The sequence below is a fragment of the Erpetoichthys calabaricus genome, chromosome 18 (assembly GCF_900747795.2).
Source record: "Erpetoichthys calabaricus chromosome 18, fErpCal1.3, whole genome shotgun sequence".
In the NCBI taxonomy this organism is placed as follows: Eukaryota; Metazoa; Chordata; class Cladistia; order Polypteriformes; family Polypteridae; genus Erpetoichthys; species Erpetoichthys calabaricus.
Window position 1 is genome coordinate 85,824,221 of NC_041411.2, and position 26,462 is coordinate 85,850,682.

The 26,462-nt window shown below is 48.4% G+C and overlaps 1 protein-coding gene across 3 annotated transcripts in view; it reads left to right on the forward strand.

Moving 5' to 3' along the window:
• The first annotated feature begins 3,408 nt into the window (after nt 1-3,408).
• srgap3 (SLIT-ROBO Rho GTPase activating protein 3) overlaps nt 3,409-26,462 on the forward strand; it is an 83,694-nt gene continuing 60,640 nt past the window's right edge. For 2 of the 3 annotated variants that reach the window (XM_028824960.2, XM_028824961.2), the window contains exon 1: nt 3,417-4,205. In XM_028824960.2, the coding sequence (XP_028680793.1) occupies nt 4,139-4,205 (67 nt within the window). In that variant the 5' untranslated portion in view covers nt 3,417-4,138. Of the gene's footprint in view, nt 4,206-26,462 lie in introns of all 3 variants that reach the window. The other variant, XR_007933915.1, reaches the window with a different exon arrangement.

Below are 26,462 nucleotides of genomic sequence, written 5' to 3' on the forward strand. Positions count from 1 at the left end.
GAGAGGCCCACTGGCACAATGACCTCCGATTTCTTTTGTTGCTTTTCTCAGGTTGTCGTTGGCGTCTCGGAATGTTTTTCTGGGACAAGTAAACCGCAGGTGTTGCAAAATGGATGACACTTTTGTAACGGTGAATAGATAGATAGATAGATAGATAGATAGATAGATAGATAGATAGATAGATAGATAGATAGATAGATAGATAGGATACTTTATTAATCCCAAGGGGAAATTCACATACTCCAGCAGCAGGATTAATAAAGTATCTTATCTATCTATCTATTCACCGTTACAAAAGTGTCATCCATTTTGCAACACCTGCGGTTTACTTGTGCCAGAAAAACATTCTGAGAGGCCAACATGAATAAGTGAATCCATGAACAACGAGGATCGACCAGAACTTCATCGATAAACTTTCTGCTCTGGAGCCTGTCGTTCCTAACCAAAGGTTTTACACTCCCCTTCTCTAGGTGGGCATCTCTGTGTACTTTGGAGCCAAGCCAGGGTAGAGTTTGGGGTTGGGTTACCTTGGGTGAGGCCTGTTTCAGGGGGCTTTTAGAGGCCTCACACCATTTTGTGTGTCACTCCATTACAACACTGGGAGATACCAAATGTGACCTCCAAGAAAACAACCCAGAAGTGAACAAAATGCAAATCCGAAGAAGAAAAATCACACGACAAGGGCAGAGCAGAAAATCCACGGAACACAACGATCAAAAGTCAACAAACACATACAAACATTTCAATAATGAAAACCAAGAAAAGACAAGCAGTCAATGTCTCAGCGGCCAGCCATTCAAATTGGCCAAGGGCTGTTGAAGCTGCAGGGTCAGGGGGTCCCGTCCCCCTGGGCTCAATCTCCAGAGAATAGAAAGTGAATTAACATAACAAGAGGATGAAAAGAGAATATGTAACGAATAGAAAAACAATCAAATCTGAAATGAGGGAAGTGAACCAGTAGTAGTAAGTCCAACCAAAACTCCAAAGTAAACATAAAAGAAGCGAAGGCCCGGGCTGAAGCCTCAACTCCGACTTGGTGAGACACCCGCAGGCCGCTTGGCAACATTGTGATGTGCTCTCGGTGTAACGTGATGAAGGCCCAAGTAAGCATGGCTTTGTGCAAGGAGCCTTTACGTGGCGTACGCCTGCTAATTAGACTGTAATCAGAGACAATTCATGCCGTGGTCTGACATGTTGGTCTGTTGAGCCACCCTGCCTTTAGTGTGAAGCTTGTTTGTGCCGAGAATGAAGTTCTCAGCAGCCCTCGCCGGCTTGGTGCACTGAGCATGGCTGGTGCCTCCCTGCCTGGTGCCACCATCATTGGCATAGACTCCTGCTCCATGCCACTCTGTATTTGGTGAGGTGGGTTAATGAATGAACGAATGAGTGACTATGCTGCTGTGAGTGTAAGATGCCCTCAGCGGCCATAACGAGTGAACAGGGAGACTCGACTCCCCATGCTGCCCACCTTACCATTCTTTCACTTGTCCCGACTTCTGGAAATGGAGCTCACCGCTGTCTTCACAGTCTCCATTCCAACACCTTCATGTTGAACAGTGAAGCAGTCAGCTTGGAGGGGCCAACGTGTCTCACAAATGCCACGTCCACTGGAGCTCAGTACAGATACAACAGCGGCGCGTCTCTTTAGTCACACGGCACACGCGCGACATGAAGGTGTTAAAGGGAGATTACGGTCTTCAAATGACATAACACTCTGAATCCACTTAGTCCACTTCAATTCAGGTGGCATTGGATTCAAGGCAGGAACCAGGCCTGGACAGGGTGCCAGTCCTTCATGAGGTGCCAACTGAGAATCACTCATCAACTATTAAGCAGCAAAGCAACTTCTGCTCTCTGTATGGACCCACCAAGGCCCCCCAAGTCAGATCCACTCCTCCCGTCTTAGAAAACCGTCCACATCCTATAAACCTGGGGTGCCCATGGGGTGCAAAGGCCCCGAGAGTGGCTCCTTCTTTCTGGGACCACACGGGACACCTCATTGATGGCAGTTTCACAGACTGCCCTTCACATTTGTGGACGACATGGTGATGAGCACTGGCACCACGTCCAGCCCTTGGCTCCCGTCTCGTGTACGTCATTAGGTATTAAGAGAACAGAAATCCGCCAGTGTGGCATACTGGGAGAGGCTCTGACTGCACTAAGTAGCGTAGAGAAAGGCAGGATACTGGGCTCCCAGTGGTGGTCTGTCGGTCACCACTTTGACTGAGGGGTGTGTGCTTACTGCATGCATAGCTGTGATTTGTGGAGGTGTCATAACGTACAGCACCTAAGTGACACATTCGCCACAGGGTATTTATTAGATGCCATCATGTGTCCTTGGGGACAGATCAAGCGCCTCCTCTCTGTCCACTTCTCTGTCTATTATATAGTGCCTTTCAAAACTATCTATCCGTCTGACTTTTGCTATAGACGTTCAGATATTTGAGATACCAGCTTGACATTTTTCTGTGGTGGTGTCGTGCACCACTGTTAAAGGGTCCCACTGCATCACCACAATAATGAGTGACTTGATGACATGGTCATACTGCACAATGCTGGCCCCCCTAGAGGTTTCTTTTCTTCAGTATCCCATTGGCCACCTGACCACGGCATGTGTTATTAAAGTGGACTCGGAGTTCAGCCGTCCATAACATCCGAGACCTGCTGAGGCAGTAGTTAGTTGACAGTAACTAACAGATCGACTTAGTACCGGATATGTGTGGTGTAAGCGGGATGAAGGCCGTCCATCTAAGCTGGACCTTTAACTTTGCCTGCCTGACTCTTGTCGTTCAGACTGGACATTTGACATGCACACTTGACATTTACTGTACACGCTGAACATTTGTAAAATAAGCTCAACGCTGCTTATATTCATTTGACAACAAGTTTGATTCTTGCAATTCAAGCTGGACATTTGAAATAACTTTTTTTTAAATTTTATTTTGCTTACACCAAACCCATTTATTTGAAAAGGGAGACTATTTACAGTCAGCATCCTATAAATGTGGAAAAAAATGACACTTTCAAAAGTGCCCAGTTCTTCCAAGGCCGTAGCAACACCACCCCCCAACACCCACGGCAAGCTCGTTGGACTTCCTGTCGAACGGAAGTCTGCTGCCCGATCCAACGGTGGCACCACACGACATTTGTTCGCATGCCAAGATGGAAGAGAAGCCCGAGCCGAAGGCGATTCGAGTCCAGCACAGTCTGGCATCGTGCCCGTCCTCTTGGTGGGCACCTTGATCGCGATTTCCCTCCGTAAAGGTGAGCGGGCGGTAGGTAGCCGGAAGCGCCGAGACACGAGGTGAACTTTACGAGTCCGCACGTTCCGCGCCCTGCGTTTTTTTTTTCATTTTTTTTTTCTGCCCCGTCAGTGTGCCGCCGCCGCCGCACGCCCGTCACGTGATCCGCCCCGCTGAATCGGCTGCGCTTTTCTGTCGCAAGAGGTGCAGAGGTCCTCCTGCGGCTACAATGAGGCTGTGATTATGAAAAAGAGAAAAAGGGGGAGAAGAAAATCTCCATGGGAGGAGTCTGCCGTGACGCGTCTCAATTCAGCCTGCAGCAGAAAAATCTTCAGTGTGCACAGAGGTCTCCAGATGAGCCGAGCCGCTGCTTCTTCTTCTTCTTCATCTGCTGCGCCCTTGTCCTTTCTGTTCGCTCGAAAATAATGCATGCAGAATGGAGGGGCACATAGCACGGGCTCTGCCGCAAGCTCGCTCGTTCCGTGGATGAATCGCCACTTCGCCCAGGCAGCTGATGCCCGCAGCCCGCTGGAGCCCTGCGCGGAGGTGCCCTCGTTTTCCGTAGTGGACTTTCTCGGCTGTCACCTTTTCCATTTCTCTGAAGCAGGTGACTCCCTCCAGCCCCGGCTGGCCAGACACACTTCTGGCCTTCTTGCTCTTCTTCGGCTTTTCTCGTCTTGAATGTCGAAGCTGCCCCTTGTGCTGCCAATCCCAGGGCGCCTTTCATAAAGGCAAAGAAAAAAAAGGGGGAAGAAGGAAAAGGAGGTCGTCTCGATAGCGCCGCTCATTCTGAAGGGAAGGCAGGAGATCGAACTGCTCTCCCGCTTCGACTGCCCCTCGGCTCTCCGGACCCTCCTTCAGCACTTCGCGAAATACCCCGCAGACTCCCCGGCAACATGTCCTCGCAGGCCAAATTCAAAAAGGACAAGGAGATCATCACCGACTACGAGACGCAAGTGAAAGGTTGGTGTTGTCTGTCTCAGCCGACCGGCGCGCTTATTGTCTGTCGGCGTTTGATTTGATCATCAGATTTTATTGTTGTTATTATTATTATTATTATGATTTTATTGTTACTGCTGTTTCGCCATTGCGGCTGCTGTGTGACGAAAGACAATTGAACTCTTGTAAAGTCGCCGGTGATGAGCTGTTGAGCTAAATGGAAAGCATCCCTCCATGAACTAACTGTGTGTCCACATACGAGCGCACAGTGGTGTCCCAATGCGCTGCTGACCGACCGCTGGACTGACCGCAATGCAGCGCCGAAAGCGGGGCCGCCGAGGTGCAGCCGCGCCACTCGCCCTGCGGATCTTGTCTAAGGTTACTGGGATCGATTGCCTTCGGTGCGGAGGAAGCGAAACTGAGCCCCCCGAACCGCCCAGTCGCTCATGTCTGGGGGGGTGTCCAGCGCTGGAATTCCGCTTTTACTGCTGTGAACTTCCCCGGGTCCTGAATTACACTTGACGCAGTGTGTGCGATGTGGTCAACTGGTGGCAAGTCCCAAAGATGTTGCTGCCGCTGCCCACTGCTGCCCACACCGAGGGCCACGTGCGCGCGCGCGTGTCCCCCTCGCCGTTTTGTTTTTTCCTTCCTTTTTTCTGACTGGCTACACGGAGCCATTTTCCCCCCAGTGAGGCGTGTACGGCTCTGTAAACGTGACACCGTTCTGGAGCGGGACCAGTTGTATTCATCTGAATATAAAATCCCCAGTTCGGTGACCGCCTCCCTCCCAGTCCGTGCCGTAGATTGCACTTTAATTGCGCAGGGTGGCGCAGTGGGTAGCGCTGCCAACTCGGTGAAGATGGTTTGGTCGGTCGGTCGGGGTACAAATGACCCCCAGTGTTGCCCTGGGCAAGATCATGGTCCCAGGACAGCAGTAAGTGGGCTACGTCTTGTTCTTATTATTAATATTATTAATAGTAAACACACAGTTGTGTGAAGTTACCCGCGAAAGAAAAGCGGCTGTATCTGAAATTCTGACCATTGAATGAATGAAAAGCTGCGCTGCCCCTCAGCATGTACTGCCAATGAACTGGCAGATGGCACAGTTTAACCCTTTGAGCCATCATCACCCATCTAGTGCCAGTGTCACAGGAAGGATGTCAAGGTGGTCCAGAGGTGGTCAGTGCCGGCAGCCTGGTCTTACTCCGGTGTGGTGCCTTACTCTTGACGCAGGTGACACTTTCATTTAGAAGAAGGTCGCAGAGGCGCTTGTTGAATTGGGGGTCGCCTCTTCCCTCTGGCTGTCTCCTTATCTTTCATCCCCATGAATGAAGAGACGGGCCCCCAAATGGCCATGCGGTGTGCGGCAGAAATGCATGTTCCACGTGACCGGATGCAATGCTCTCCATCATCCTCCATTGAGAATAAAGCAGAGGCTGCAGGTGAGGTGACCCACGTCAGGAATGGGCCGGCGTGCCTCAGCGTCTGAGCTGCCCATAAGAGGCCGCCTCCCTCAGTTCAGTCCGTCACGCTGTTTTCACGTCTCGTTTCTAACGCCTTCTTACTTTTCAGCAGGAGACTCTGATAAAGTCGACCCAAGGCGGCCCTGCAGTCCTGTAGGTGTTGACCTGTCCAGGGAGTCAGAGGGGCTTTAAAGCCATTTATGTTCAGTTGAGTTTTTATGTCCACTTTGATAAAAATCAGATCATGCATAAACACGTACACGAGACATGTCTACATTCATAGCTACAGCCGAGATAAGCCGATCATCTGAAGGAAGTCGATTACAGCATTGAACAACGGAATTGAAACCCGTCAGGATTGGCCGTGTCACAAACGCACAGGGAGCTCAAGAAATCCATCAGCCGACAATCAGGATTAAAGGCAGGGAGCGGGCGGGCGCCTGAGCCGTGCCCACCTGTCAATGTCAGGCCGCTGTCGGAGCTGCTTGAACTGAAAGGTCATCTGGATGGTCGGGCGAGAGCTTGGGTGCAAAGAGGGCTCAGTGGCAGCGAGGCACAACATGGAGGAGTCCTGTCGGCGAGAAGGAGAAGAAAGGGGGCGGCTCAAGGTGGGCCGCAGGAGGAGGCAAAGGGCCTGTATCTGTCTGTTCTATAGCGCCTTTCACATCTGTCGGGGTCTGCCAGCTCTCTAGCACCTTTCATGTTAGTGTCCTATTTTCCTGTCTGTTGATCAGTTACTCCACTTTGTAATCACAGGTTTCAGTATCTTCTATGCCATCTGTCTGTCACTCTGTCTCCATTCTCTTTGTCATATATACGAGGGCAATCCCAAAAGTAAGGTCTCCTATTTTTTTAGAAATACAAACAACCGTTTATTTTCGATAATGTTTACATCATTTTAAAGGTTAAAGACTTATTTATCTTTCTACATAATCGCCATTTCAGTCGATGCATTTTTGTAGACGCTGTGGTAGTTTTAGAATGCCCATGTCATACCAGCTCGCTGCCATGTCCTTCAGGAAGCGTTGAACCTCCTCTTTCACCTCTTCGTCTGAGCAGAATCGCCTTCCAGACAAATGTTCTTTCAACTTAGGGAACAGGTGGCAGTCACTGGGTGCCAAGTCCGGACTATAGGGTGGGTGGGTGATGAAGTTCCAACCGCCGATCTTTACGCATGTTTTCCTCAACCTTCGCGACTGTCTCGTCGGAAATTGACGGTCTCCTGCGTGAACTTCGCACTTGGCGGTAGCGTTCAACGGGAGCTCCATTTTCAAGGACTGCCAAGCCAAGATTGAGCATCCCAGCGAAGCCGCACATGCTTGTTTGGGAGTGGAGGAAACACCAATCACAACAGTGTGGCCAACAGCCGTACGAACACTTTCTCTACGTCCCCACCGCTTTGGAGACCTTACTTTTGGGATTGCCTCGTATTATTTGATACATGTCTAGCCTACCATTGATATTGCACCTTTTATGTCTTTTTTATATAATTGTTATATAGCGCCTTTCACATCTACTCTGTCCACGTATTGTAATAATAATATACAGTACCCTTCATATCTGCTGTATAGTGCCTTTCGCACCCATCCACCTGTCCCTATGCAGAGCGTAATGTCGGTCTCTTCGGTGACCTTAAGTGCTGCACACAGCCTCTTCACCCCCCCCCCCCCGGTCTTCTCCTGTGTTATCAAACACTTGGCTTTCATCACACATCCCCCCCGATGTCGAGGAGGCGGCAGGCCCGGCTTCTCCATTTTCACTCATCCACAGGGCCATATAGCGTGGCTGGTGCCCTGGCGTGAGGACATGCCAGCTGTTAGGTTCCAAGAGGAGACCCACTGGCACAGGATTCACTTTTGTTTCGTCCTTGGATTTCCTAAATGCCTCACTACAGGTTTGGCCCGACACCTGCGTTTGCCACAGAGCGGTCTGAGGCAGTGTCGCCTGGCCCGGTTAACGGTGGGATTGCTAACTCGGTCTTTGCCTGCCCCTCCAGAAGCCCACCTGCCTCTAGTTTGACGATTCCTCCTAGTGTTGCTGTCTCACAAGAATGGAGATGAATTTCTTAGGACTGCATGGGGGCCTTTGTGCCAAGCATGGCACAATGAAACGACAGAGCTGTCATGCTGAGATGGAGACAGATGCCAGAGAAAGCTGTGGGGCTGCCATAGAGATTCACACTTCTGCTCCACAAGCGGAATTTGCACCGTGGTGAAAAGGCAACAACTTCTCCTCCTCCTCCTCTGATCACAACATAAAGTTGGACAAGGAACTGCTTAAACATGGAGGGGAGATGGCAAAATGGAGGAGGAGGTCAAGACGGGAATTTAGCACAACGGGAAGGCAGGTGCTCAATGCCAAGGCAGTGCTGCCCCCAGTCCTCAGCGGAGTATCGAGGACATCTGTGTGTGTTAAAGCGTCAAACCCATGCATTGTCAGGAAAACAAAGACAGGGCTGCGTCCAAAGATGGCCGAGCGGCTCGGGGACACCAGGTCAGCAGATGTGCAGGCAACCGCCTCAGGCATCTGCGCAAGCTGGCTAAAACACTCCATGGGTGGTCCTCGGAGAGACCCTCACTTACTTGGCCCTGACAGTGCCATGCCAGGCTTTGGTGGCTTCTCTGGAGTTTATGGGGCTGCTGGGTGTGAACTGGGCACCACAGGCGGGCCTTTCACTTTTAGATGATGACCTAACTTACGCTGTAAGGAGTCTGTGACAAACGAGCTGCACCCTGTTGTTGGGGACCTCCACTGTATTATGTCATCAGCTACCCTCTTAAAATCAAGTAGTGTCATTGGGCAATGCTGCCACGGGTAGCACAATGGTTGGCACCAAAGCCTCACAAGTCGAGTGTCCTGCATGTTCTCCATGTGTCTGCATTGTATGGGTCAGGCTAACTGGCCAACCCAAACTGGCCCCTGTGTGGGGGGAGGTGAACTGGCGACTCATCCAGGCCTGTGACCCGCCTTGCGCCAAGTGCTGCCATGCAGGCTTGGGTCCCCTGAATTTGATCTGTAAATGCACCTTTAGCAAATGAGCCTTGGTTGGCTTTCTTGATGAATCAGACTAGCCCAATGGCCGTCCGAGTGTGTTTTCTTGAGTGAGCTTGACTGTGGCACCGACCCAGATGAAAGGGTCTCTTCACAGTATTGGCACAGGACTGTTTTAGACTGCACTGTGATAAGCCACAGACTCGTAAGCGCCACACAGCATCAAATATACTGTACATGAAGTGCCTTAGCTCCTGAGCTGTTTGAACTTGAACCCTAAACGCATGGCCCCCAGCAGCCTGATGGCAAGGCAGGGCACATTGGGCAACTCAGTGAAGGTGCTGGCGGCGGGTGAGGGGGTTTGGGGTCTTGCCAGCCATGAACACAGCTTAGACATGTGAGAAGTCATCGACTGCCACTTGATGTTTGTCTTCCATGCCTTCATCTGCTTTCATCCAACATCAAATGACACTCGCTTGTAGCAAGGCCAGCTTAGAGTTGCCAGTTAAATCATGACTTTGAGAGGTGGTGTACACCTGAGGTGCCAGGAGAAACCACAAAACCACAGGGAGAACATACAAAGTTACCTTGTGCAGTGAAATGGTGGAGAAGTGAACGTGGGTCCATGGAGAGGCGAGGCAGCCGTGGCAGACCCATGGCTGCGTGGAAGGGCTCAGGTGCCCTACGGAGAGCCCACAGTAAGGGGAAGGAACATAATTTGACATGGCATTCTTAAACCCATTTAATGTAGGTCATGGGAGCGACTGGACACAAGGAAGGGGCCAACCCTGGGTGGGCTGCCAGTCTGTCACAGGGTTCACTTGTGCAAACGGGGACAATTCACCTAACCTGCACATCTTCTGGGATGTGGGAGAAAGACCTACACAGACGTGAAGAGAACCTGTAAACTCCACATGTGCTGTGACCGAGGAGCAGCAGGACTGAGAACCGTAAGGCGGCCTTGCTAAGTGCCGATCGTCTTGTCTGCCATTATCTCATGCTCACGCTGACCGACTACTTCCCTACCCTACCCTACCCTGGGGTGCCTCTGAAGGAACCTAACAAAATGTGACATCTCACAAGGCAGGAAGCAAACCTGGAGTGGATGCCAGTCCTTTTCAACCCCAATTGTACATACAAGACCCATTTGAAATGACCAATTAATCTAACCTGAGGGTCATACATGAAGGTGGAAAACTCTCAATGACATCACAGGAGGATGTCCATCAATATGGACAACAGCCATTGTGTAGCATTCGACCCCCGAATGCCTGCACCTGTTTGGCAGCAGAGCTAACCACTGTGCCACCATGCTGCTCTTATGTCATTAAGTGGACCGACCTGGAGATCTGATCATTTGTGTATGGACAGTCATTGCGATGCAAATCAAGTGCTGTTTTTGTGATTGAAATAAGCAAATCGATGAAGTATGGAGATTACAACTGACTTTACCCGGATAAAGAGTGTCCCTGCCACCCTTACGCCAACCCCAAGATAGAAAGAAAAAGAAAGGTGCCAGGACTACGGGGTCAGTCTTAAAAGATCTGCATGATTGAGCCAGTGACCATCCAGAAAGGCAGCTTGTAGCTTACCTCTCGCTCTACCCCACGTATTCTCCATCTAATTGGCACAGGCCAAGCTTGCCGGCTCCTTTGTCTGTCATTAGCGGCTTTTAGTGAACTTCACCTTTGCCCCCATTCTGATGCTCCACTGCTTATTTCTCCCATTCACTCCCAATCCCTTCCTCCTGCCGTGTCCCCAGCTGGCCAGTCGGGATTGCCGTCCGTCTCCTTAATTTGGCAGCTCCAGTCTGCCAGCTGAGGAAAAATTGATGCAGTAATAATCCACATGGCTCTCAAGAAATTCCACTCATGAAAAGAAAATGGAAAGATTATTGAGGGCACGTGTGCATTCTGTCAGTCTTTCCTAAATGTGCCGGCCGCTTTTTGGTGTTCTGTGTCATGTGACACGTTTTCCCTTTTCTTGCCTACTTTGATGTCCCCGCTTCCTCTTTATAAAGGTGGCTATGTGCCACCATTGTGGGATTTGCATGGAACTGCTGTGCCAATGAAAGACACTATACACCGTAAACCAAAGAGAGGCAGATTCTAAGCGCTTCAGCTGTGTGGCAGAGTTGCTGGTGCTGTAATGGACTCATTTTGAGTTGCTGCAGTTGGTACCCAGCAGTCCCATCCCATGCCCTTCACTCATGGTGTGCCTATTAACCTTGGTACTCATCCTTTAAGGGAGATCAGCTGGGCGGTCTTTGTTTCACAGATGATCCTTGGATTAGAGCAAAATCATCAACATTCCCTGATGCCAATTTATATGCAAATTAAATACGGTGTGGAACTTGACCCGGACACAGACTGGCAGACATGTTTAAATTACCCCACACACGTTTATTGTGGTCTTCCATTATTACAATTCAGCTCACTAAACCCAATACCCCAAAGTTCTGGCCAACACACAACGCCTTTTCTTCAGGCCACCTCCTTCTCTCCTCCAGAGACCTCGTCCTCTCTTCTCTCCCGACTCAAGTCATTGTATGAAGGCAGGTGGCCCCTTTTATACGTACCCCAATGTGCTCCAGCTGTGTTATGGCAATCTCCGACCGACACGCCCCAGCGTGGCGGAAGTGCCGACTGCATCCCCGGAAGCACTCCGGGTGTCCCTGCTCGTCTTGCCCCCAGCACTTCCGGGTGTGGCGGAAGTTCTGAGGTCCAGGGTCCTCCAGGTATTGGGGTGCCCCCTGGCGGTGACCACGGGCTCCTAAATGGTTGAGCTTACCAGCTCCATACCCGTGGCTACCAAAGGAACCCGGGCGGTCGCCCCCTTGTGGTCTGGAGGAGGCACAAGCCCACTTCTCCGGTCTTCTTGTGCATCCCGGCTGGGTACCACCCCCATCTGGGTACCACAACGGCTCATATCAAATGTTTATATGAAATCAAGTGGTGCTGTGCTTGACTGTAGCTGGCGCTAGTGGGCCCCAATCCGGAAGCCTGTGTGCAGTTCCACTCACCGTCCTACAAAACGGCACCTTCAGATGGCAGACCCCAAATCAAGAGATGTCAGAGCTGTACTTTTTCTAGTACTGTTAGTTGTTGGCTGTGGATGTTCAATGACTAATTTTAGTTCATATTTTTAAATATAAAAGTATTGAGAGGAGTACACAATGGGCAGTTAAAATCTTTCCTAAAATGGCCACCACAATGGATCGAAGGGCCTTTGTAGTGGTTTGCCATTAAAGTGCAGTATCAGAGAAACATGGACTCATTGCATGTGCAGATAATGCAGCCATGAGGTTGTACCATAAAGTCAATGTTCATTGGGCGCATCAGTGACTAGGCCCAGGGCCACGTGCTGCTTACCGAGCCATTCATCTCCACAGAAGTTAAGTGACTTTTGCATTTCCTTGCTTACACTTTTTAAGTGAACTTCATGAGGTAAAGGTAACTTACCTGGTATGACTTCAGGTCACAGGAGAGATACGTCGGTGTGGCCAAGCTTCACGCAGGCTGCTGATGCCACTGCCTGTTCCCTGCCACGTGTGACTCCAGTGTTGCTTCAGTGATCTCTACTAAGGATTTGTCTCGCTGTTAAGAGCGGCTGACGGAAAAAAAAAGTTGAAATAACTGACCTCTCTCAAGGTACATTTAAAGAGCAAATGCCATCACACACAGTACAATGATGTTTCTCAGGTTAAAGATGGAGGAGTGTGACGATGTGCACGCTGGTCGACTTAATCGAGTACCTGACCAAAGCGTGTGATTCTCTCGTTTGTCATATGCCATGCGTTCTCATGTTTTGATATTAAATTGTGATAAAAGTGAACTATTACTAACAGCAAATAAGCCCCAGTATTATACTAAAATGAATACACATAGGGCCAGTACTGTCACATTTTACTTATATAGTGCCTTTGCTTTGCTCAGAGTACAGTAAGAGTAACCCATGATTCAGAGTGTTAAACACCACATAGGAGGCACATTAAAGAAACTGAAGGCTCTGGGCCAGACAGACACATAAAAGACGGAGCACAAGACGCCAACGGACACACAGCATGGCTGAGCCTTGATGATGCAGTTCTGTTTAATGTGAGAAGTGAAGTTTATCTGGGACTGTCCATCCAGTGCACACATTTGTAATATTAAAGAAGGCAGCTCTCATGCCATCTGGTTATGGGCACCCGGTGTCAAGCTTCTGAAGGTTCAGACTTCTACCAAATCTTTGGAACTTGCCACACCAACTCTAATACTGTAGAATCATCTTGGCTGCCAATTCAGTTGGCTGTGAATTGTAACCCCTATCCGTGGCTTGTAAGGCCTTCAACACTTGTAACCGGCGAGCATTTCTAGAAAAGTCTGAAAGAAGCTAAACTGAGTCAAGAAGAGGAACACTAGACCCTTTTAAAGCTCATCTTGGCAGCTTGGCCAAAAATCCATATCACAGTATAATAAAACATTCTGATAGTTTGGTAGATAACTGTATAACGTATGTATACTTTTAAGGCTGAAACTTATTTTGAAACAAATATATTGCTGATTAGTCTAACTGATGTATTGATTGCTATAATGAACACAGACAGGCAGGTGCCTACTAGCAGATTAGATGGACCCTAAACCAATAACAGTGCCACTTCCCTTCCTCACGCCGCCACCAAGCGAACACAGCACAAGACACAGCTTCCTCTGTTTGCATTGACTCACCAATCAGACCAAGCCAAACGGCACTCTGGGTAATATCCTTACAGGGCTTGGCTCACCTTCATGTCCATACACAAACAGGTCACCAGTAAGACAGTAACACGCCCGCACATCGTTGGATTCCTTTGGCAGCGCTTTTTTTTGTTTTTAAAACATATTTGATGTTTTCCACAAATTTTTAGCATGTCGGTGTAACGGTTTTCTCAAAGTCCATACCAGAAGAAGAATGTCATTCTGTATACAAAATCAACAGCCATATTGCCCACTGCTTGATTGCACTCAGCTTCACAATCAGCTAGTCATTCGTGCTTCTAATTCTCTACAAGTTTTCAGGTAATTGTAGCACAGAAACTGAAGGAAGGAGTTTGTCAAGGACGCCGATTTGTGATTTTAATTAATTAAAATGGAGGTCTGTATTTGAACACTCTCTTCTGTCTCATGGCACTGGACAGTGGTGACCTGTTGATCAGACATTCAAGTAGGAGTTCCCCTGGGCTCTGTACACATCACAAAGCGACTATCATATACTATCATCTACTATACTAGAATGTAATCTAATTCTTAAGTCTGCTTAATCTACTTCATGCCATACCCGAACAGCGCCATCTTTGGGCCCACTTCAGCACACCTGCTCAAACCTCACACGTGGTGCCAGTTTTCGCATTCCTACTGTAAAGTATAACTAAAAAGATTACAATATGCAAGCTTTCGAGGCAACTCAGTCCCCTTCTTCAGGCGAGATGTAATCAGAAGGGGCCTGAGTTGCCTCGAAAGCTTGCATATTGTAATCTTTTTAGTTAGCCAATAAAAGGTGTCATTTTGCTTGGCTTTTGTCTACATTCATAATGGCTAACACGGTACAACACCCTAGTACTACTGTAAAGTATCTAACGTGTGTCTATTTAGGGATGTGGAAGTGCTGCCAGCATGGGAAGAATCTGCAGACTGTACAGGTACAGCAACCTGGCATGACATTTGAACCCAGGGCACTATTTTTATGAGGCAGTAGTGCCAAGCATTGCACAGTCATGTGACCGGCATGTGCTAAACTGTACGATATACAGCATGTTCTCTCATTATCTTCTTGTATCCATGTAAAAACCTCCTACTCTTTGGACTTTCCTGCTGCACCCAAATTCCCCTCATTGGACAGTAAAAGTCCACTCCATAGCCATCCATGTGTCCCTGATGCGGCTGGAGGGAGCTTGAGCTGAACCTAACAACACTCAGCATGGACAGAACAGGAGTCCTTTAAAGAGAAGACACACACAAACACACAAGGGCAGCAGGAAAGATGCCACAGGACCCCAAGGCCCACATTAGGAGATGGTGCAGATATGTGAAATGTGGAAGAGCACAGTGCTGTCAAATCATTTATCTTAGCTGTCTAGTAAAATACAATGCATATTAACATTTATCTATATGCTAATGTCTGTCTGTGTGTCCAGTACCTTCAAGCAATCAGATCGGTCAGTTTAGCTTTGATCTGATTGGTCAGTTTCACAGAGGTTGCACGATTGGGACAGGAAGCGCCAGGCAAGGCTGGTTAACACACCCAAGGACTCTGAGGAAAGGCGTAGGAGGAACACTGAGAGTCGCCTTCAAACACAGGAAGTATTCAGAAGAATAAGAGTGATGTTTTCACAGTGGGTAACGGGGGGCTTGTCTGCCACTGGTGCTGAGCAGGACACCTAGAAATGAGAGTCTGATATAAGCAGGCTGTATGGGAATGCGATTGAGAGAGAAAGTGCTGCACAAGAGAGGTTGAGACACATGAGGGTACTGAGGATGGGCACAGGAAGAGCGCTGAGGGTACACAAAGGAGAGAGATATTTTTAAATGTATTTTATTACCCGTCTTTGACAGTTAACATAGCTAGTTCCATATATGTAATGTGATTTGTCATTTATTACAATTTGTTATTTTCCATAATTTAAGACACATTAAACATAAATTGGAGAAATGATTTGTTAGCAGTGGAACACGTTTCTTAAGAATCGCTGGGTGTCTATTTTCTGTTAGCTGCGCAGCAGTAAGACGGAGGGTGGAGCGCTAAGAGGAACAGCAGGCCCTTTGCACTCGAATCAGGCAGCGGCCAGTGAACTGCCCAAGATTAGGCTAACCAGTCAGCACATTCTGCTGACAATAAAAGAGGAGCCTCGGTAGCTAATGAGAAACAGGCAGTCACCAAAGAGCCAAGCAGAACAGGATGGCTTTTTCTCCTGCGAGTATGAAAATAGTGTGCTGTGGTTGTGGCACAGGCCCGTCCTTCACAACATGGCTTCGGTGGCACTCTTCTCTGAGCAGCAGATGCAGCTTTTACACTTTTCTGATTGGCAGTGCTCAAGTGGGCAAGCGGATGTGCTGCATTTGGCTACGCTTGAGCGGTTTGGCCCGGCCTGATGGGGCTACTTACTCACAAGCCCTGCATCGGCGAGTCCCGTCAGAGCCAGAGCTTCATCTGCTGTGCTGTCAGATTAACTGGATTGTCGGCTCAAATGCGCCAATTCATGCGGCATGCAGGCACTCGAGTGCTGTGCCTTGCTGTGCTCTGATCTGACACTTAACCAGATACTCGGCTGCTGCTGTTTTTTACAGGGCTCAGTACGTATGGCTGCACGTTGAAATTAAAAAAACAGACCACAATGTCTGAAAACGACTCTGACACGAAAGTGAAAATAACATGATGGGTGAGAGCAGACAAAAATTTTATTTTTCAAAGACAGGACATTTTTGTGATGTAACAAGGCATCGGCTGAAAACCACAAGGCCGCAAATTCAGATCTTGTCGCTGATGTACTGCGACCGTCAGCAAGTTCCCGAATATGAGCGTCCTGTCGTCCAACTGCAAAAATACAAGAGACAGACAGCAGGCACGGGCTTCATGGAAGGAGCTTACAGAGGAAAGGAGCTCAAACAAAGGCATCGAGGAGATGTCCGTCTTATCGTCGCTCTAAGGCACATCGGGCCTCACAGCTGTCTGTGTGTTGGGACGTGACAAGGAGGCGACAGGAAGACTGGGCGAGACGACGAATGTGATTTCATCTCTACAAGTCTCTTTTATTGTTTTCTCCTGGATTCTTCGCAGGCTCCTGAAGGTGTCATCGCGTTTGTATTGTATTCCGTTTATAATTGTGTGCGCACCACATAAGAGGGTTCAACCAGTAAGGATGGGCCTTGAGTGCATCGGCCATTCTATGGAGCTGATATCTGGATTTCTGTATTTGACATTTCACTCTCTCACGTCAAAGCACGTGCACACCAATGGAGCCCACTGTGAGTGTGTGTGTTAATGTGGCCCCTGGCGGACTGGCACCCCATCCACCATCAACAACTGCCTTGCTTTCAGTGTGGCTGGGATAACATAAATGTGTTAAACCAGTTTGAAAATGGATGGAGCTCATGGTCACCACCTAAAGCACACCATCAAGTTCCATGTGCAGATGTCTTTTGGCATGCTGTTACTCTTGCCCACTGTTTCATTTCAAACTCCTCCACACCAGACGGGCCTCACTGCCTCACACCAGCACCTCCCCATTCTGAGCTCAGTCTGGTGACCTCATTGAGCTTTTCAGCCTTGGCCCATGGTCACATCTGGGTGCCCCAGGTGACATCATAAAGCTCTGGGGCTACATGGGTAGAACACTCTCTAGTGACCCCATGTACTCCTGCACTTTAATAGCACCACAGAGTCTGGGCCAAATTAGCCATCTTCACTATAATCTTATGGAGATGCAAGAAATTGCACCCTGTAGTGGCTTGGGGGACTCCAGATCGAATATCCGGATATTCCCTACTTATTTCAGGATCCTGATCAACACAGGTCTGTACCAGTTGTGCCCCCTACTGGTTACAAAAACCGTTACTGCCAACGTTTCTTCATAATATGCACAAATATACCAGGTGGTTTTAAGTACAATTTACAACAATCCACATCAGCCACATCCTGAAAAGGAAAATCCTCTAGGCAAATGATGACAAATTCATTTGGGAAAAAAGATGCCTGAAAACCTGTCCAGCATATGTGATGTCACATCAACAACAACATAATTCATGTCTCGTATAGCCTGAAATCACACAAGGAGTGCCGCAGTGGGCTTTAACAGGCCCTGGTTTTGACAGCCGTCCCACCCTTAACTCCCTAAAACAAGAAAAAACTCCCCAGAAAAAGACCCTTGTAGGGGGCAAAAAAAAAAAAACAAACAAACAAAAAAAAAAAAAACACATCCACTGCAAGGCAGCAATCCTGACACCATGGATGTCAAAGATATGAAGAAAACGGAAAAGAGTTGTCAAAGATGAATGAAATGTATGAATCAAGGCCTAAAGTCCACAGAGATCCATATCGTCAGGTGCGAGTGTAAACCAATGAAAGGCCGAGTGAAGGATACACTGTAGCAGTTCTCTCAGGGTCACCCCTTATGGTCCTGTGATGCTGAAGCCAACAGCCGGCCTGTGGTTGCTTCCTTCACACGTGGGGCTGGCCAGTTTTGGTTTTGACTTTTAGTTTAAAGAAGGTGTTTGTTGGGTTGTTGCAGTGGTCACAGGAACTGGCGAGTAGGTATTGCTGCTGTGCTGGTCACCTCCATTCATTTAGTATGCCCTGCTTTTTTCTCAGCTAATGCTTAACACTCAGAGGTTTGTACACAAAACGGGAATCAAATCTAGAAGGTGACTGGGGGGGGGTCAAAACCCGAAGTTGTTAGCTAGGTGCCACACAGCAGGCACATCAGCTGCCCAGCACCTCCTTACCGTTATGTTTGAGTCAAGGCCTCATCTGCAGGTCTTTCCTTTTCACTTATTTTTCATGTTATGGTTCTATGTGTGCATTTCTTTAAAGGTTTGTCCACTCCCTTTATGCACTTTTTTATTCTTTAATAAATATTTTGTGCATTTCTGTTGATATTTGGCATGTCCTTTGTGTACTGAGCCCCCTCCAGCCTTCACAGCAGAAAACATTGTACAAGTGCTGTGAGATTAGTTCTGCTTTTGTAGTTCAGCTCAGACATTCTTGGATTTGTGGGGATTGTAAGTTTATTTTTGGCTTATGGACTCTAATTTTGTTTATGGATTAGAACTTCTGGACCACGGAGAGGCTCTGCTTACTTTATGGACACCTTTCTTAACTCATTTTTTTACCTCTGGTTCTTGTTCTTATTATTTCTTTGATTAAATCCATCCATCCATCCATTATCCAATCCGCTATATCCTAACTACAGGGTCACGGGGGTCTGCTGAAGCCAATCCCAGCCAACACAGGGCGTAAGGCAGGAAACAAACCCCGGGCAGGCCGCCAGCCCACCGCAGGGCACGCACACACACACACACCAAGCACACACTAGGGACAATTTAGAATCGCCAATGCACCTAACCTGCATGTCTTTGGAAACCCACGCAGACAAGGGGAGAACATGCAAACTCCATGCAGGGAGGACCCGGGAAGCGAACACAACGCTATCCACTGCGCCACCGTGCCGCTCTTTGATCAAATAATCTTTAAAATCAAAGAACAATTGTTTTTTTCATTTGGGCCCATTTTTACGGTTCCCCTTCCCTTTAGGAGTTTATGTGTATGCTCAAGCCTTTACACCTTTATTGTGTTGGGGTTGTGCTGGCCAAAAGCCCGCTTCTTGAGTTTGGAGCAAGTCTCGCCTTGGAGGTGGGCCTTAACGGAGCCTTACTTCCAACCTGTGAAGTAAAGCCAGCACTGATGTTGGGGAACTGGGTAAATGAAAAAAAAACTGCAGAACAGCAGCCTGGCATCTCTTTAGAGATAAGGGGGCATGTGCTTGGGTGAACCTAAGGCATAAACGAAAAATACAGTGAGTGAGTGAGTGAGTGAGTGGTAGTGCTGCTGCCTTACAGTAAGGAGACTGTAGGTTCGCTTTCCAGATCCTCCTTGTGTGGAGAGCACTTTGAGTAGTGAGAAAGGCGCTATATAAATGTAAAGAATTATTATTATTAAAATCAATTTACACATGGGGGGAGGTCATCAGTGGAATCATTAGGGTCTGTACTTTGAATTTATACTAATGACAATGATTCCTGTGTAGTTAGTAAATCTGTGAAATTCATAAATGACACAAAAATTACAGAGAGAGTATGTAGATATGAGGAGGTACAAACACAATTCAGAAAGGCCTGAATGAGGCAAACACCTGGAAAATGCAGTTTAATGTAGAAAAGTGCTAGCTGCTACATGTGGGCAAAAGAAATGTCAATTACAAATACAAGATGGGAGACACGGAGCGTCCTTTGACCAGGATTTAGGGATTTGTGTTAATACTACATTCTCATCATCTAAGCAATGTTTAGAAGTCATTCAAAATAAAATGCTAAGGAATGGCACAGAGAAGACTGGGTAGGGACTGAATCCAGGCCTTCGAAACTCTCAAAGGCATTGATAAGGCAAAATGCTTTCAATAGAAAATCACATACTTGAGGATAGCAGTGGAAACTGAGAGGGCATTGAAGACTGCACCGGAAATCAGGAACAAACTACCATGTCATGAAGCGGAAGCAGAAAATATTAAAGAAGGGACTGGAGGAGATACTGGGACAACTTAGCTACGAACTAAACAAACAAGCCTGCCGGGCTGAGAGGTCTGTCAAGGTTCTTATTCTCTACATTTAGTCTAAATCCAGATACATACCGTCTGTGAAGGACTGCTCGTCTTGTGCAGGTCTCTTCTTCCTCTCACTCTTTGTGTTGCTGCTGTGGAACAAATGCCCCAGATCCTTTTAAATGTTCTTCCAAAATTAAAAAATCACCAGCAAGAGATTTGTCCCTGCAAGCAAAAAAACAAAATCTTGGTACACATACATAATGATGCTCTGTGCCCTGATTAAATTTGTCATATTGTGATCTGTCCTCCGATTGGCAAAGCCTGCAGCCTCAGTTTGAAATATGCCTTCTGATTTGCTGGAAAGCCTTCTGACTGCCAAAAATTGCTGCCCAACCATATCTTCAACTGGGATGCAGACCTTTGTCTTAACATGGCGAGTTCAGCAGCTAGGGGGCAGCACACAGAAATGGCAGACGTGTCAACGTAAAAAGCACTGGCTGTCAACTTTTATGTTTTCTCACCAATTAAGCCCCTGGGACAGGACCTTCCCATCACCCAGGCGTGCTGCAGTCGGGGGGTTGGGGGTCAGGTGTTTGAGTCATTCTCTCTGTTGCTGGTTTCCCTCCCTCCAAGTTGGTCTTTACATCAAGTAAGTTAAAGCATGGCTGTTATTGCAAGTCGCTCTTTGAAAAGTAAAATGTTTTTTGAGGGTCGGCCTGCTCAGGATATTACTTGAAGAATTAGGATTCAGATATTTTGTTGAGGATATTGGAGAGTAGTTTTGGCTTTGAAACGAGTCCCTTTGGCCTTTAAAGTTTTTGTTGTTTGCTGCTTACATTTGCTTCTTTATTTTAGTTCAGTTTTTTTGGGACTGTTTGTTGTTCAGTTGACATTTCTTGCTATTTTCATTTTTGTCTGTTAAAAAATGTACCCTTTTTTGCTATTAGGTGATATAATCGCCTAGGCTCTTCTGTATGTATGTATGTTGATACAATTTGCTGTCTTAAGATGCTCCTTGCCTTTTTCCTTCTCACCCTGCATCTAAATCTTAACTGTGAAAAAACTGAGACGAGGGTGGCGATGATGATGGCAATCACAGGTTTAAAGAAATGTCTCCTGTGTGATGATGGTCCTCCAATGCAGATATGGCTCATCCAATCAAACGTTGTCAGGCCCATAACTATAGCCCCTGTCACAGGGACTGTCAGTTGAAGCCTTCATTTACCTAATCTCAGCAAGTCCGGGAATGGTAGATGCACTCTCTTGACCTTTAGTCGTGTAGTTTGACATCCCCAGTGACTCAGTCAGAATGCTCTGCAACACACGGTTTGATATGTCTTAAGTTGTAGGGTGGGCACTCGTGTGTGACGGAGCTGACAGCCAATGAGTGCTCACTCAAACACAATGCATAGCATGCAACTACAAGGAATAAGCAATGCAGGTGTTTAGGACTTTGAAATCAGAAGGGAGGCTCACCTGTCTCACATTTGTCGTACCTATGATGGGATGGAAAGAGAAAAGGACGAGACTGCAGTTTGAAACCCTTTGTGTCAGGCAGCATGTTAAGTGACTTTGCAAATGTCAAACAGTGCTGAAAAGGTGTGAAATCTGTCATTCTAGTCGTCTAATCGGACATCCTGAAGGCAAACGAGATCAGCAAATGCAGTTGTTAAGCGGAATATCCCAGGAATAATGACCTTGATCAGACTGTTTTAGTCATGTGTCACCATCCACCCAGAAATCTTCCAAGCCCACTTATCCCAGCAAGCACCGGGCACAAGGCAGGAACAAACCCTGAACGGGGCAGCAGTCCACTGCAGGGTGAACACACACACATACAAACTCGCATGTCTTTGGACTGTGGCAAGTAAACTGGAGCTGCTGGAGGAGCTCCATGCAAATCGAGATGTCAACCCTGATGTCCTTGCTGTGCCCCATCTCATGTCACCAGTCTAATGAAATTCTTACTTGTATGTCACCACAGACTACTGTAGTGGCAGGAGAACAATACCAATAAACAGACATAGAAGACAAAATGAATGAATGAATGAATGCAGCTCGTCCACTGAATGGGCCGTCTATACACACGCGCACGCGCACACAGGAGAAGACGACTTCGGCACCAGCCTCCACGATAACGTGTTAAAATGTCCCGCTTGAGACAACTTAAACAGAATGGGGGCACAACTCTACGTATTTATGGTCCCAAATCGACACCAGCTGGAAAAACTAAGTGGATCTTTTTGACGACTTTGTTTTATCACTGCGAGTGAACAGAGGAGAATTAAAAAGCACTGGACCTTAAGAGAATAAAGTAGTAGTGAAGCTGAAAGCACTTTAAAGTTGCAAAAGTACTTGATAGTAACTAAAGCACACCGGCAGCCCCCAGCCGCCAAGACGGTCGTGTCCCCCTCCGCCATTGTCGAGCTTTACACGAAGGCGCGAACCAGGACGCTCATTCAGCGACCGAACGGCAAACAGCGAATGGCAGACGGCGACTTCACGTTTTGACATCGCCCCTCGACAAGTGCATGTTGAGCTGCTGTTCCGAACGGAGGTGGCAGGACGCGCGGTGTACACTGGAGACACACAGGAGACCGGTACAGCTAACGCCGACTCCCGCTTGGGGGGCCCTGGTCTGACCCCTTTCATATTTGATCACTGCAATCCCTTCAGGCATCGCCATTCTCCAAAAAAACGGTAATGCAGATGGAAATACTGCCGAAATAGTGAACCGTACGGCCGTAAAGCATTGGCTTTGAACGCTTAAAGTTTAAACCGACGCTACGATTCAGTCGATTTGGAATTGCACGGTTCTCCGTTGTGAATGGACAGGTCAGAGTAACTGGGAACGAACCTTTGAGAAACACACAAACGGTTCGAACAACGTTTCCAACCTACCTTTTATTTTATTTTTCCTGTTTATGCCTCGGGACCCCCTATGGGAAGGCTTGCTTGTCTGTCTGCCTGGCAGTGTCTTCTTCTTCTTCTTCTTCTTTTTCTTTTTCTTCTAATAGTGGTTGGCAATCCAGCGCGTGGAGTCTTGGCGGCTTCGAGTCTTCCACTTCCGCTTTGTTACGCGGCTTTTTCAAGCGTCTCGCCTTCAGCCACTGACGTCACGGCAGCGGGCGAAAAGCAGAAGGCGCTCAGCGTCCATACGCGGTTCGCATCGTGAAATAGCTCACGCAGTTTCTGATGGAGTGGCGTACTGGTTAAGGTTTGGACTTCAGTTCCCGTGGCCGTGGTTTCAACTCCTGCGACTGACCCCCTGCGTCCACCAGCAAGTCACCTCACCGGTCTGCGCGCCAGGCGTTCATAGATGGCCTTGGACAGAGGACTCCGGCTAAGAGTAAGTCGTTTGAATGTCGACGCTGCGTTCATCTTGTCCTCTTTAAAGGGACGGCGCACGCTGCCATTTCATGCGTTTTCTGACCAAACTGAGGTGTGTAGAAATCCAGCAGCTGAGGTGCGCATACGAGAAAGAGTCGAGCCGTTATTGCTACGAGGGGGTGTTGATGGGGGCATTTCTTGGATTTGGTGCTATTAGGGTCTTAGCCCCCTTGTCGTTATCGAGTTCTAAATCCATAGCTGAGCACCAAGCGAGTCGTTACACTTGTAAAGCCTCCATATGGGGGGTGTCTGGGCTGCAGGAGTATTGGCTTGGGGTTTTAAGTGCGCGGATATGAATGTAGAAAACAGAAGTGCAGATAGATTAGATAGATAGATAGATAGATACTTTATTAATCCCAATGGGAAATTCACATTCTTCAGCAGCAGCATACTGATACAATAAATAATATTAAATTAAAGAATGATAATAATACAGGTGAAAAAAAACAGACAATAACTAGGATTAGGAGGGGCTTATAGCCCTGTGGCCCCCCCATGCCAACACCACGAGCTGTCGTGTAGTCTCACTGGAGGGGCTCATACCCCTGTAGCCCCCCATGCCAACACCACCAGCTGTCGTGTAGTCTCGATGGAGGGGCTCATACCCCTGTAGCCCCCCATGCCAACACCACCAGCTGTCGTGTAGTCTCACTGGAGGGGCTCATACCCCCGTGGCCCCCCATGCCAACACCACGAGCTGTCGTGTAGTCTCACTGGAGGGGCTCATACCCCTGTAGCCCCCATGCCAACACCACCAGCTGTCGTGTAGTCTCGATGGAGGGGCTCATACCCCTGTAGCCCCCCATGCCAACACCACCAGCTGTCGTGTAGTCTCACTGGAGGGGCTCATACCCCTGTGGCCCCCCATGCCAACACCACGAGCTGTCGTGTAGTCTCACTGGAGGGGCTCATACCCCTGTAGCCCCCCATGCCAACACCACCAGCTGTCGTGTAGTCTCGATGGAGGGGCTCATACCCCTGTAGCCCCCCATGCCAACACCACCAGCTGTCGTGTAGTCTCACTGGAGGGGCTCATACCCCTGTGGCCCCCCATGCCAACACCACCAGCTGTCGTGTAGTCTCACTGGAGGGGCTCATACCCCTGTAGTCCCCCATGCCAACACCATAAGCTGTCGTGTAGTCTCGATGGAGGGGCTCATACCCCTGTAGCCCCCCATGCCAACACCATGAGCTGTCGTGTAGTCTCACTGGAGAGGCTCATACCCCCGTAGCCCCCCATGCCAACACCACTAGCTGTCGTGTAGTCTCACTGGAGGGGCTCATTCCCCTGTAGCCCCCCGTGCCAACACCACTAGCTGTCGTGTAGTCTCACTGGAGGGGCTCATACCCCTGTAGCCCCCCGTGCCAACACCACTAGCTGTCGTGTAGTCTCACTGGAGGGGCTCATACCCCTGTAGCCCCCCGTGCCAACTGTCGTGTAGTCTCACTGGAGGGGCTCATTCCCCTGTAGCCCCCCGTGCCAACACCACGAGCTGTCGTGTAGTCTCACTGGAGAGGCTCATACCCCCGTAGCCCCCCATGCCAACACCACTAGCTGTCGTGTAGTCTCACTGGAGGGCCTCAGGTCAGGAGAGTGCCCATGTTCTGCCATTTTAGCCAACTTCAGGAGGTTGTCCTGCTGGTTGAAACTATTACTTTTTTTTTTTTGTTAAAAACAGAACTGATAGATTTGCCAACGATATGTGAGGAATGTAATATGATTGTGAGGCTCTCTGACGTGACGTTTCATGACTCGCACGCACCGCGGACTTTAACAGCTGTAAGGAGGCCGTAACGTCAGAACGTTGAAGTCCACACTTGAGAGGTCTTAAATGTGAGCGCGAGTTCAATTTGTCTTTTTTTCGGTTCCTATAATCCCCTCACTTGAAAATCATATTCTTTATTCCCCCAGAGGGTGTAAATGTCTAATTAACAGGCCACGTCTGTCTAACCTCCTGATTTTTAAGTAAGCCTCAGAAATCGCAGCCTGGGCCCTCAAGTCGGTGGTCGCCTGTGGGCTGTCTGAGAGTCGTGTGGATTTTGCCGTTGAACACACGCCGAGCTTTGTGCAGAATTTGCATTCATAAAGTGCGCGAAGGCCCTCCCCGCCCCCAGAGTTCCATTAATAATATATGACATGGCAGCTGGATGAGTTCTCTGGGGACGCCAAGCCCCGCAGTCCGCTTCATGCTCCAGTGCTCTGCTTGAACCCTTCGTCTGCAGTGGAGTTCCGTCGGTTCCTGCCAGGGCTGGTTGTGCAGTGGGTGTTTTGTTGCTTTGCTGGAAGGCCTTATTGGCCGTGAGGGGGCAGGATTGTTGGATGAGAGGTCTGCTGCTTGGTCTTGACAGACGGTGGGCACAGGGCCCAGGTTCATTTCTCATAAATGTGGAGGACCCTGTGGTTCCTGCAGCAGAAGCAGTGATGGAACTGAAGGAGCAATGACAGAGGAAATACAAGGAGACCTGCAGGGTGATTTGAAGGGCAGCTTTGAACAGATGAGGTCCACTGGATTGTGGCCCGCACACCCCCTTGATGTGCCATCCAGTAATGGGACTCTGGCTTGGCGGCCGCTGACCTGTTTATGGGAGTCGTTTCCACAGTTCATTTTGCTCTCTTACTCTTTTCTTATGTGGTGCTTGTGGTGATGCCATGGCTTGTGCCACAGACTATAGGTTACCATACTTGAGCCTGTATAATGGATGCCATTTTTACGATTACAGATAAAGGAGAGCACAGCGGGCGGTCCGGTCTCATTTTGTACAAAAGGAGACAGACAGCTTGGGGCAGCGTCAGAATCGTACAATCGTATGTGAGGGGACAGAACAGTAAAAATATTAACACCATCGAATGGCCACATGCACTCAAGTGTAGAAGGCAGCTGAGGGCACATAAAACCTCCAAGTCACAGCAGTTGGGTCCTGGTGTCTGCTCATTTTGGACCACTTTCAGCCATTGAGATATTTCTTCTAGTGTTTTGGAGTTTTATTTTTTATTTTAATTTTCTGTTTGCCGTCTGAGTCCTGCCAGTGTTGATCCATCACTCTTTGCATCAGCGAACTCTCTCATGTGTATCCCATAATATTGACTTATTCACATACAGTACATGTGAAAGTGGTGCAGATTGTGGTGGGATCACAAGACACCATCTGCAGTGAGAAATGCAA